The sequence below is a fragment of the Gavialis gangeticus genome, unplaced genomic scaffold, assembly GCF_001723915.1.
Source record: "Gavialis gangeticus isolate Ggan-Ray unplaced genomic scaffold, GavGan_comp1, whole genome shotgun sequence".
NCBI lineage: Eukaryota > Metazoa > Chordata > Crocodylia > Gavialidae > Gavialis > Gavialis gangeticus.
In genome coordinates, this window is record NW_017729027.1 from 44,699,479 (window position 1) to 44,712,584 (window position 13,106).

General features: G+C 41.8%; 1 protein-coding gene across 1 annotated transcript in view; it reads right to left on the bottom strand.

Moving 5' to 3' along the window:
* Positions 1-13,106, bottom strand: part of MYOM2 (myomesin 2) — a 135,162-nt gene that overhangs the window by 40,620 nt on the left and 81,436 nt on the right. The window contains exons 19-23 of the mRNA XM_019520605.1: positions 12,436-12,562; positions 7,270-7,448; positions 6,959-7,073; positions 3,800-3,956; positions 3,588-3,694 (exon numbers count right to left, since the gene is read on the bottom strand). Coding sequence (XP_019376150.1) covers positions 3,588-3,694; positions 3,800-3,956; positions 6,959-7,073; positions 7,270-7,448; positions 12,436-12,562 — 685 coding nt within the window. The remainder of the gene's footprint in view (positions 1-3,587; positions 3,695-3,799; positions 3,957-6,958; positions 7,074-7,269; positions 7,449-12,435; positions 12,563-13,106) is intronic.

The following is a 13,106-nucleotide window of genomic DNA, read 5'->3' on the forward strand; positions in this document are numbered from 1 at the left end:
ACCTCTAGGGGGGCTGGTGGGGGGTGGGGCTGGGCAGAGAAGTGATCAGGGGGGGTCAGGGAGGCTGCCAGGGCAGAGCGGGGCTGGGGTAGCGGGCAGGGCCAGCAGGGGTCCTCTCCATGGTCCCCTCCCTGCTCCTCCAGCCCCCCTGACCCCCTACTCACCAGCACTGCAGCCCTGGTGCTGAACACGTGGCCTGGCCGGCTGCGTGTTTCAGCACCAGGGTGCGGGGCCAACCACAGAGATGCTCTAGCAGCCAGAGCATCTCCGTGGAGGACCCAGCCTCCGGTTGCCTCAGGGCACAGACCGTGCCCTGCCCCACTTTTTTAAACTTTGATTTTTGTTAGACCCCTGGATATCCAGGTTTCAAAGTTTCTCCCCACACTGCAAACTTGCAGCGTGGGGAACATTTTTTCATTCCTGCACGTGCCTGTTGCCCTGTCTCAAAGGGGTTTGAGATGGGGCAAGTGGCATGTGCATGCTCGTCTGGACCCACCCTATGAGTGTACTAAGGAAGTCTTTAGATACCAATTCAATGATTAAATAATGATAAAATAACAATAGCAATAATGAATGAGATCTCCTATACAAATCCTTAGTAAGATCATGTTTAAAATGGAATGCCCAGTTCCTGCTGTCTAAAACTAGACAAATTAAAAATGGATATTCAAGACCTAAAAGCCTCATACCTTTCCAAATAGCAGGTACGCCTATACTCAAGCCACTAATTTGTGCTCTAAATCTTCACTTTGCCCCCTAGCAAGCACCACTGCAGGTAGATTACACATCTAGGTCAATTTAAAACTGCCCTGTAATAAGCTGACATGAAGAATGAGTAAGTAAATATGCAATATTATGAGCTGATTTGCCTCATAAAGACTGTGAATATTGTTACCTCTGCAGGTGTACAACTAGCCCCTCACAGTATGAACAGCTATCTTGAATGATAATGTTGCCATGGACCTTTTATGTCTATACTCAGTTATAGTGGGAGAACAATACTCTATTTTTGTCATGGGAACTGTCTGGTGCATCCATGACTATCTATTACTGTGCAGAGGTAATTGATAAGGTAGGGTCAGGGAACAGTCGTTCCAGTCTGGGGCAGATTGAGCAGAGCTCTTAATATGGCTGTATATAGGTACATCTGGTTTTTATTTTACAGTACTTAAAAAATGTACTGGTAAAGAGCAACTAAGCTAAACCTTATCCAGACTGGTGCTAATCTGCAGTTTAGAGAGAATGCAGGGGACAAAAAGTCAATGTGTCATATGAAAAATGAAAACTTGTTAAGAATATGCTCAGTTTTAGATTTAGTACAACTATTTTTAATATCTGGACTGAAAGATGATTAAACTGTAGTTTTGTAACAAATGAAAAAAGAAAATGTGAGATTTTTCAAAGGGCCTAAATAATTTAGAAGCACAAATACTGCTGTCATTCAGTGGCCCTTGTGGGTGCCTGTAGACTTACAGGGAGACTGCTCCACTGCACTGTAACTACAGTGCATCAGAGCAGACTCAACTGAGTCTGCTGAAGCATGATAATTAGCATGCTCCAGCAGCCTCTGCATCTCATGTATCAGTGTACCTGCCCTTCAAAATGGTGAAGGGGGTGTTTTAACTAAAGCTCATTCTACAAGCTGTAGTTAAAGTGCCCCCACCACCATTTTCAAGTGCAGGAATGCTGATGCATGAAATGCAGTGAGTGCTTCAATTAAAGCAGCTCTTGAAACACCTCTAATTAAGGTGCCCCTCTCCCCATCCCTGGAAAGTGTATAAAAATTTCTTGTGTTCCTAACTTATTTAGGTAAATTTGAAAATTCCACCTTTAATTTTTTTCATAACTTCTATAATTAGGCCATTTTGCCACTATTTTGTGGAGTGCTTTAAGGCCACTGTAATCTAGACTGGAATGGGGAGGCACCTGAATTCAGCCTAAATTCCCAGTTCATTAGGAACCCATTTAGTACACCTGCTTCACAGCAACAACAACTTTGAGTTCAGCATGGAGTACCACACACAGTCACTCTCACTCTAAGGCTAGGAACAAACATTGAATTTGTCCCAGGACAAATTGTGCCTATGTTTGTCCTGAAGCAGAAATATTGCAGGATTGGCATGTACATGCACTGTCCTTCCAATCAGGCTTTGGTGAGTGTATTTATGCATTGCTGCTTTTCTGCCACTAATTCAATGATGCCTTCAGACAGAAACTCATGTGACCCCCTGTCTCCATCCTAGGATCTACACTGACCCATGCTCCACATGGAGGGACAGGTAAGTGCAGGTCCCAGTATGGATATACAGGATGGTGGGGATTTCTCGGCTCCTGCACCATCCCATACATCTGTGCCAGGACCCATGCTGACTTATGCCTCTATGTGAAGCACAGGTTGGTGTGGGACCTGGCACAGGTCCCAGTATGTAGGCATAGGATGCTAGGAATTCCCCAGCTCCCACACCTCTTCAGGATGCATCTCTATATGTGGGGAACCCTTTAAGCTTGACCCACTTAGCGAGATGAACTGCTGGGATTTCCCACAGGCACCCATGAGATCCCAGGGCTGTCTCTCTTACTGAGACATGTGAGATTCTCTGGGGTGCATGTCTATTAGAGGGGAAAGTCAGGCACTCTAGGGTGTCAAGGAGGCCCATTCCTTCCCAGAAATTCCCCAGGTACACAGGACCAAGCCCCTCAAGCTTCCAAAGCTCCTGTCCATTGTGACTGGAGAGTATGGGGAGCCAGAGCTGTCCACACTCTCCCACCATAAAGCAAAACAGATGTCCACTGCAATAAAGAACCCCAATCTATAAATACTTTTCTCATAGCCACAAATTTTGGGCATTTGTGGTACAAAAAGAGGAATGCACAACTGCCTGCTTAGCTTTTGTGCCAACATAGAAGTGTTTATGGCAGAAAAAGGTGAAGAAAGGTTACATCTGTTTCCACCTTGACAGTTATAAGTTAGTGTTGTGTTTTTAAGAATTCATAAATCTGCATCTGTGTCTTAAACAAGTTGGATAATGCATAGAGTTTAGAGAGTAGATTAAATAGCTGAAGGATAGTTGGTTATTAAAAGAAAAATAAAATGGCACAGAATTTCAAAACACAACTTGAATAGATAGTTAGCTATACAGATTTTTTTTTAAACAGTGTACACAAATAATCAGATTTTCAGAAATTCACCTGAATAGCTAGTGCAAGGAAAACTAATAGGATTTTTATTTTTTGCAAATACAGTTGCATGCCTAAAAAAACGGAAAGTCTTTAAAATATAAAGCGCATATCCTTTTGAATTGCGTACACCCTTTACTTTTATTTCTATTACCTCTATATTTCCTTGAATACTATGCTCAAATTTCACTGGTATGATAGTCAAAAATATTAGCAACTCCCACAAATCCTGTACATACATTTATATTTTGTTGTCTACGTACAAAGTAGAATGCATGCATTTAAGTGCCAAAACAGTTACAAAGCCCTACAAAGTTATCAGTTTGGTTGTACATCTCTTCTGGGGAAAGAGATTTAGGGAAAGAGGCTATAGCTATAGCTAGAAGGGACTGAAACAATAGTGGTCTTACCTTCTTCATCCATAACAAAACTGGATGAGGCACCATCTGTGTCAGTAACAGCTATGGAATAGGTTCCCAAATCTGATTTATCAGGATTTTTAAAGTACAGCTTAGAACTAAAGGCATCAAATAAAAATATATAGTTAGAGATTTTGCCACAAGCAAACAAACCTTTACAAGAACAAATGTCTACTGTCTCTATACAGAGATGTAGCACTCACTGGTCTCCAGATGTTTCAATATTAAACTTATCAGTATCTTCAATCTCTTCATAGGTTTTGCACCATGTAAACTCAGATGCAACTGTAGCTTCTTTGCAGTCAAAAGCTAGGTAAATATTACCTTCTTCATCTACACCAGAAAAGATTTCCTTCGTTCCTGAAAAATGAGAATGAATTCACATATAATGGCCAGAGTAGCATTTATTCTTCAAAAATGCAATTCAGAAAAGCATTTAAGCAGATATCTAAATCCATGCTGCTCCAGCAATGAGTCTTAAGCGATTTTTTAAAGCCTTTACTGAATGGGAATGATGCAAATGTATATTTAAATTTGCAAAATTAAGGTGTGACATACTAGAGTGTTTCTTGTGTTATACAAAGAAACCAAAGTCTAAAATAATAATAAATACTATGAGATGAGTCATAGAATCATAGAAAATTACAGTCGGAAGGACCTCAGGAGTTTATGTAGTCCAACCCCCTGCTCTAACCAGAACCATCCCCAACTAGATCATCCCAGCTAAGGCTATGTCTAGCCATGTCTTTAAAAACTCCAAGGATGGAGATTCCACCACCTCTCTGGATAACCTGTTCCAGAGCTTTACTACTATCTACTGTGAAAGTTACTCCTAATATCTAACCTAAACTTCCCTTGATGCAACTTGAGACCATTGCTCCCTGTTCTATCATCTGCCACCACTGAGAACAGTCTAACTCCATTCTTTTTGGAACCCCACTTCAGGTAATTGAAGGCTGCTATTAAACCCCCTCAGTCTTCTCTTCTCCAGACTAAATGGGCATTTATACACATACTTTTTGCTACTGTGACATGCCGGAGATCCATCATGTTGGAGCAGACTTGCTTAATCGGGTATGCTCTGCATGTGTGCTGACACTCACCACGCTGTGTCGCTTGCACTTGTATAAGTGGCAAAATGCATGTCAGCACAGAGAAAATGGCAGTGGAGAGCTTTTCAATTAAAACACCTTTGAGATATTTTAATTCAAAGTTTATTAAACTGGGGGTACTGCTGCCATTTTCTTTGCACTGACACTCATTTTGCCATTTATATAACTGCATGCATCACAGCACCGGGCGCTTTTCAAAGCACCCAGCGCTGTGGCGCTTACATGTATAAAAAATGCCCAATAAGCCCAGTTCCCTCAACCTCTCCTCATAAGCCATATGCCCCAGGCCCCTAAGCATTTTTGTTGCCCTTCAATGGACTCTCTCCAATTGTCCACATCCTTTCTATAGTGGAGAGCCCAAAACTCGACACAGTACTCCAGATGGGGCCTCACCAGTGCTGAACAGAGGGGAAGAATCACTTTCCTCAATCTGTTGGCAACTATCCTAGTATTGCAACCCAGTATGCCATTAGCCTTCTTGGCAAGAAGGGCACACTGCTGGCTCATATTCTGCTTATTGTCCACTATAACCTCCAGGTCCTTTTCTGCAAAGCTGCTGCTTAGCCCTACCAGCCAGCATATCTACTACTCCCCTCAGCTGGGTGCTTGCTGAGACACTAAGCCAGGGGTCAGCAAAATACAGCCCATGGGCCAGATCCAGCCTGCAGAGGGACTTGTCTGGCCCATGGTGGGTCCCTTGGTCCTGCCCAGCCCAGATGCTGCCTGGCCCGTGGCACATCCCACCACCCCTTGGCATGCAGTCGGGCTGGGACAGCTCCACAGCTGGACTCCAGTCCTGGGCCCATGGGGACTGGCAGGGACCCACACACAGAGCCCCAGCCCTGGCCTAGCCCAGCCAGTGCCCACACTGGACCCACCCCAACCAAAGCAGACCAGCTCCAGTCCAGCCAAGACCCATGAACACAGCCCTGGCCCTGGCCCACCCCCACCTGCCCTTCAGCTGATTGCCTACCTTTAGTGGCAGCAGCAGCTGGGCAGAAGCTGTTGCTGACATGGGGGAAAAGCAGCTGCCTCCTCCTCACCGCTGCCGGGCCCTTCTTGCTGCAGCTGCCCAAAGCCTGCACCTGGGCTGCCCTGTGGCTCCTCTTCAGTGCAGTCACCACCACCAACAGCACCACCTCCAGGCCACCCAGTGGTGCAGCAGTGGCAGTGGAGAGAAGCTGCAGGGCAGCCATGGTCCACCAGGGCCATGGATTCGAGGTGGCTACAGCAAAAAGGGCCCAGCGGTGGTGAGGGGGAGGAGCTGCTTTTCCCCTGTGCCCAGCAGCAGCTTCTGCCTGGCCACTGCCACTGCTAATCATGGGTGGGCCAGTTTGGAGCAGACATGGGGTGGGCCAGGGCTGGGGCTGTGTGCACAGGTCCTGGCTGGGACGGAGCTAGTCCACCCCAGTTGAGGCAGGTCCTGAGGGGGCACTGGGTGGGCTGAGCCAGGGCCAGGGCCAAGGCCAAGGCTTTGCACTCAGCTGCTGATAAGCACTGACGGAAGTGAGGAGCTGTAGGGCACACAGGCTCTAGGCTGTTGTGGGGGAGTGGGGTGATGACCAGCCCATGACAGCTCCCCAAAACTGCCTATGTGGCCTGCAGGCCCAAATACTTGTCCATTCCTGCACGAAGCTATAAAATGAAATGGACAATAAACAAGAAAAGCAAACTAATAAGAAATGATAACCAGTAAACCAGGATTTACCAAATTTTACACCGTTAATAAATCTGCAAGCCATCTTGTGCCTCCTTTTCTCAAATTAGATTTTATCTTAGACAGTTCCATTGAAATCATGGAATCTAGCTATAGAGTAAAGTACTGATTAGCATAAGGGAAAATCTGGCCTTTTGATATTATTTAAAAACATGTTTACAACATGTTTCTAATATACTTGCATATACTCCACACTTGAATACCTACTTTAGGAATTACATTAGCACTGGCTCATATAAATATTTATTTGCTACTTTATTTAGCATACTAGGCAGCACTTAATAGCTCTGTATTGCTTTAGACAACCAAATTAGATTTACAATTAACTAATCTCACCATTTTTAGTTCTCAAGGTATTTCCTACATTAAAAGAAAAGTACAAGGACCAACATGATGACAGAGATAAGTATATATTAGGCAAAACTGGTAATATTTTAGTTCCTGCACCTAAAAATTTCAGTTTTTACAATTCAATTCAATTTTGCTTCTAAAAATTTCAAAATTTTATAAGTACTGGAAATTACATAGCACACCTGGTCTGGTCTCCATCAACACTGGTTCAGAAACTTCAGATGACTTGCCTATACCAGCTTCATTCACTGCACGGACTTTGAAAACATAGGTTTTACCCTCATGTAAATCACCAACCTAGAAAAGAATAAAGTATATGTAAACTTGTATAACTGGTCACATTTATAGCAAAGAATCAAACATAAAATTCAGAACAACTGTATTCCACATTTGTTCTACCATTGCTTTCAGTGGGCCATGATCTTATCCCAAGTGCTTGGTCAATTTTTCATTGAAACACCAGTAACTATATCATCCATCTATTTGATATTACCTTCAAGTAATGGTGTGAAGTTGTTTTTTCATTAGCTGTGCTCCACTCTTCCACATCTACTTCCTTATAATCCACAAAATACCCAGTTATAGAACTGCTGCCAGTGTACACAGGAGCTTTCCATAGAAGTACCAATGATGTATTTCTAACCTCACAAACAGTCAGGTCATAGCAAGGACCTAAAACATTTTAAAAATTGAAAGTTTAGAGTTAGACTTAACTTTATGAAAACTGGCTATCTTCAGGGGAAATGTACCATCTAAATTTTATTTGGCTTGGTTCAAAATTCTCCATCCAGAATAAAAAAACTCTCTTATTCTAATCTTGCCCAGAATTAAATGCTTTAGGTCTCTTTCCCTTATAGCTGTTTGCTGTCCTTAAGCAAGATGGGCATTAGTATTCCAAAGCTGCATTATTAGCAGGATCCCAGTAGTTTGATGTTGAAATAAGATTATTCGTCTGGAAAATCCATGCACTCTAAAATATTCCAAGAGAAATAAATGCTTCTTTTTATTGCAGTTTAAATTCACTGTTCCAAATTTGCTACTGCTCACTGAGTTTGGAATCAAATTGGTGATTTAGCATAAATATTTTCAGTTTTATTGCTGTGCATGAAACAGGAGCCATTGGCTTGATCCAAAATCCACAGAAGTCAGTGGGAGCCTTTCCATTCTAGTTCAGTGGGTTTAGATCAAGCTATATCTGCCTCAATAAAAGAGGTTTTTTGTTGTGAGGTGGATGGTCACAGTTATAATGAAAACCAAAACAAAGGACAATTAAAACAGAAAGAACTGTATTTTCCTATAATCCCATGTAGGGTAATATTCCCATCACTGCATTTTCCTTCACTTTCACTGCAGTTGTTTGTCACTCAGCTTGTCAGATTTCTTTAAAACCCTCCAATTTTCAAATTCATTTTTATCAATGGGGTTCAAGAGTGTAATCATATCAGTTGTTTGTCATGCTGACGAAACCTAGTAGATAGTCCTTGAGGTTCTTTTGAACCCTGTGATACTCTATTACTGCTGCTGTTCAAAAATACAGATGGTAGAACCGTTGAATAAACCAGGGTTTCTTTTCACACTATAGTATTTTATGTAATGATGATAGTAGACATGCAATTCTATGGTGGATAAGAGAATCTGCAAGCATGCTTTGTAGGACAATAAGGGTTTCTTCACCATAAACACATCAGTTATGTTTGGGTTTTTTAATATAAATCTGTGAACCTTTGTAGATGCACTGAGTAGACCTAATAGATTTTGCATGCAAGATAGTTTCAAAGGGGCTGACATATCTCAGGTTTAATATTTAACCTTCATAGTGTCCTCTGCAAATCACAACCCTGTGGCCTATGTAACCACAAATAATTAATTTTCCTATGAGGGGATTCGTATGAGAATCCTTGGAGGTTTTCAAAATCTGGCTAGACAAAGCTTTGTCTCGGGTAATCTAATTGGGAATGGTCCTGCTTTGAGCAGGGGGTTGAACCAAATGACCTCCTGAGGTCCCTTCCAACCCCAACTTTCTACAATTCTATGTATCCATTAGAAGATGAAAGAAAAATGCATTGCAGGATGTGATGATGTATACTGTCACAAGACAGAGGACTATTTCATTCTGTTTCATTCATGTGGAATAATTCATTAGATAATGTTAACTCACACATATACCTGAGACATGCTTTCCATACAAAAAAAAACCTACAAGGATTTAGTTACATCCCAGTATGATGAATTAAAAACCTGTTACTCGCACAGAAAATCTTGCATAGAGTTGTAGCCCTTCTGTGAAAAAAACTTGCTTCCATCTTAAAAATGACTTCATCAGCAACTATAGTAATTATAGGTATGTAGTTGCTACATCACATTGGTCCTTAATCTTTTTATGTAAGGGTAATAGGCCCAGACACTGGCTCCATCTTAATTAAATCACTATTCCTCTTCATTGCTGCTAAGTCATTTTCTAATACTACTTTCAGCAAGGCTTAGGGAACATTTTAGCAGTCTTGTTTTTAGGAGGGAGAAATTTAATGATACCTATTCAGTTAGCTGTATAATGAGAACTGAGAATCGTGCAATCAGTCCATGGAATAGAAAGGTCATGTAGTTCGTTATGGAAATGGAAGCTTTTCCTGTCCATCCACATGTTGCTTTAGAAATTGGTTTAGGTATTTTATGTGTGTGTGTATTTGTGTGTAGATATAGATATAGCTCTATATGTGTGCATGTGTGTACACACATATACACACACATGCATAATATATATATAATATTTAATCCAAGGGTACAAATGCTATGCTAATGTATATGGGGTATGCTGTATGTAACTACATTGACTTAGTAGACCAGGGCTGTCCAACTTCTGGGCAACCATACACAGCATGGGCCACAGACCTGGGGGCCACACTTCTTGCATCTGCCCTTGGCTGTGCTCCCCACCTCACAGTCCAGCTCTCCCCCATTCCCTGCCCCTGGAACATGGGAAACCACCCTCTCCCAGACACATGCACCATGTGGGTAGCCCTCCCTGTAGTTCAGGTAGCCCAGCTCCCCTACCCTCTTTCTGGCCACATAAATTACACAAGCAGTCCACCTGAGATATGCTGCACCAGGCAACCTGGCACACTCCCACTGTACTTCCTCAGAGCAGGGACAGGAACCAGAAGCCAGAGGATGGAAGGGGTGTATGGAGACCCCAACCACTGAGGTCACAAGGGCAATAGTTGGCGTGGAAGCCAGGTGAGAGCCTGTGGGCTACACATTAACTCCTCACAGACCACATGTGGCTTGTGGGCCATCAGTTGGACAGCCCTGCAGAAGATTGCAGAAGGGGTGAATCAGTTCAGTATTTTCCCACTTTACAGAGTAACTGCTTCACTGAGATTAAGACGATCATAAACACTTACAAAAGGATCAGAAAATTTGATAATGTGTAATGATAATGGAAAGCAGATTATAGTCCCTTATACTAGTACAACATTATTGAAGAAAAGTTTAATGGTTTAATAAGAATTTGGCTAAAATGGTTTCTTATCTAAGCAAAAGCTAATTTTCATATATATAATTTAAAAGGAAACGTCAAATTCTCCTTACTTAAAACTCCAGCCCAGCCTCACAGTTATAGTGTAAAGCACTCATAAGACCACGAGAATTTTAACTTGTTTTACAAAAGTAGTTCTAAACTTTTTTAGTGAAAAAAATTAAATGAACAATAATTAAAATTAATTGAATAAAGAACTGAATAAATATTGTGTATTTATCTCAATTGTTAAAGTGCTAGTATTAACTCTAAATTCTAAAAAAACCAAAAACAACTGCTGACCTTTCCTGCAGTACTCATTGAAGTTTATGGTAAGATTCCTGGTTTTGCATCCCAGAATATTACAATTAGATTTTGAACTAAAAGTACAATGTTCAATTGTATTATTTCAATGCCATAAGTAACTGTTGGAAGCAGGCTTTGAAATATGTATTATATTGCTAGCCAGGGATCCTTCAAATTATGTATGCTTTCATTAAGGTTCAGACTAAGCTACCTTTATTGTTCCAAAATAGTGCCTTATATAACTAATTCCACTGAAGTCAGTGTGTCCACTCACGAAGAAAAATGATACTCAGCTTGAATAAGGACTCCTTTAATAAGGAACCTCATATTAAATAAAATCTGGTGGAAAAAATCATTCTGCATGCTCTCTAAGAGCAATCTTTAATGTTTCAAGGCTAAATATATTTTTTTCAGTATTTGTGGACTGGGAACCTTAAGTCAGTGGCATTTGCCTATTCAACATTTTTAAAACTGAATTTATTGTTTGTGATTAACAGTTCCGAATGCTGATATTTGAGGAGCATAGACAGCAGCACAGAAATTATTGCTATCTCAGCAGCAGATCATAACAGTCAGTTCTGCAGGGACCAACTTAATTTTTATGATACTTCAGGGCTCAAACCTTCTTTTATGAAGTCATTGGGAAGAGGGGGTATAAACAGATGTCTCCCTCCTGCCTCCATAAAAATTTTCATGGCAGCAGAAGTTTCAAGCAAGCAGACATCCATGCCCATTGCTGCACTCCAAGTGCCTAAAATGTTCCCATTACAAAAGGTAGTCATACTTTGTCAAGCCATAAATGGAAGGATATATTTTTGCTTATTGTGTGTTACAATAATTCCCCTTCAGGGGATTCTGACAGTGTACATATCTGACTGCTTTATCCTGACTCAGGGCTCCCATTTGCAAAAGGAGAACCTGCATGGGATTTCCCTTCTCCCACGTAGACACGCACTATGAGAATCTCCTACATGGGATTCCTGCAGCACACATACCTAGCTGACTTGGGATGCACTTCTGCAAGCAGGAGGAACCTACAGGGGATTCCTATGGTGTACCTATGTCACTGCCACACCCCAACTCAGGGCACAGCACCCAAAATTACTGTCCCTCAGGATTGGGGTCCTGAAGCCCTGGGAGCAGCAGGGTCTTGATCCGGCATTACATGCCAATGAAATGGATCAGCTGTGCCAAGGAATATCCTGGCTCTGCTGATCTTGCTCCAAAGATGACATCTGTTTCTAGCCACAAACTGAATACAATAGGATATAGATCATTCCCTTAATCTTTGCTCGATACTGTTGGGCTGGTAAAGGTTTCCTACCTGTTCCATCTTATTATAAATTGCTATGTTATGCTAGTCAGGGATAGTCCATTCCAAGAGTGCACACTGACCCTCAGGTCTCTTGAAGTAGATTAAGAACATCATTTCATTTGACAAAGAACGCTGAACAGTCGTCACGTGGCAATGGCTTTTGTTCACTACCAATCTGTGTCTGACTCAAATCAATAGTTTTATAGGATATAGTCAGTAACATGTGAACAGCTCAATCTACTTGCAGTATATCACTTATGTGTCCACAATGGGAGTATTCAATAGGTACATACATGGCTGAGCACATGTTCAGTCAGTCACAGCCTACTGGCCATGTTTAGTCTATGCCACCTACAGGACTGGAAAACTACAACCTAGGCACACAAATAGAAATAGAATTTCAACCCCAGTCCATCCCTCTGTCCCATGGCAACACCTACACAGCTTTGTGTACCTGTATTAAATGGACAGTGCTGCAAGGCATATATATTACATTGAATATTGTAAAGAACTGATAAACTTACCAGGTTCTGGCATCGTCCAGGTTTCACATTTAAAGTGCTCACTGGGATCTGAAGGTTGGCCTATGCCTACAATGTTTGTAGCAGCAATTTTGAATTCATAGAAGGAATTTTCTGTCAGATCCTCTACCTTTTCAGATGAGGCAAAAACAAATAACTGAGTTGGTATTCAAGACCTCAAAAATGTAATAGCTAACATGTCAGCAGTTTTACAAGAAAGAAAATGAGAAGGTCCAAGAATCTAATAATTTCACCCAGAGAGCTCATGCAGGGCTAAATGAGAACATCTAGACAGCCTGTTATTTCCCAGGAAGAGTCCCAGCCTGGGCCGACAGATACACCTTTCAGAGGCACAATTCCCCCCTCTGCCCTCACTTGCTACAGTGGGAAATACATCTGCAGCTCCATAAAAGGTGAAGCTTATGAATGGCCAACTAAGATCAACAAGGAGAGTGTGATGGAGAGGACTCTTATGTTCCCTCCTTTCCCTCCAGGCTTCTCTCCATCTACTTGGTTGCAGAGGCAAATATCGGGAGAGTAAAGGCACAGGTTAGCCCAGAACAGGAAGTGATAACCAGCCTGGAATAATATAAGAAGGGAAGATAACAGAAAACGACAGGAAAAAGGAAGGAAACCAACGTCTTGGGGAAGATGTATATCTACACAGTAACAAA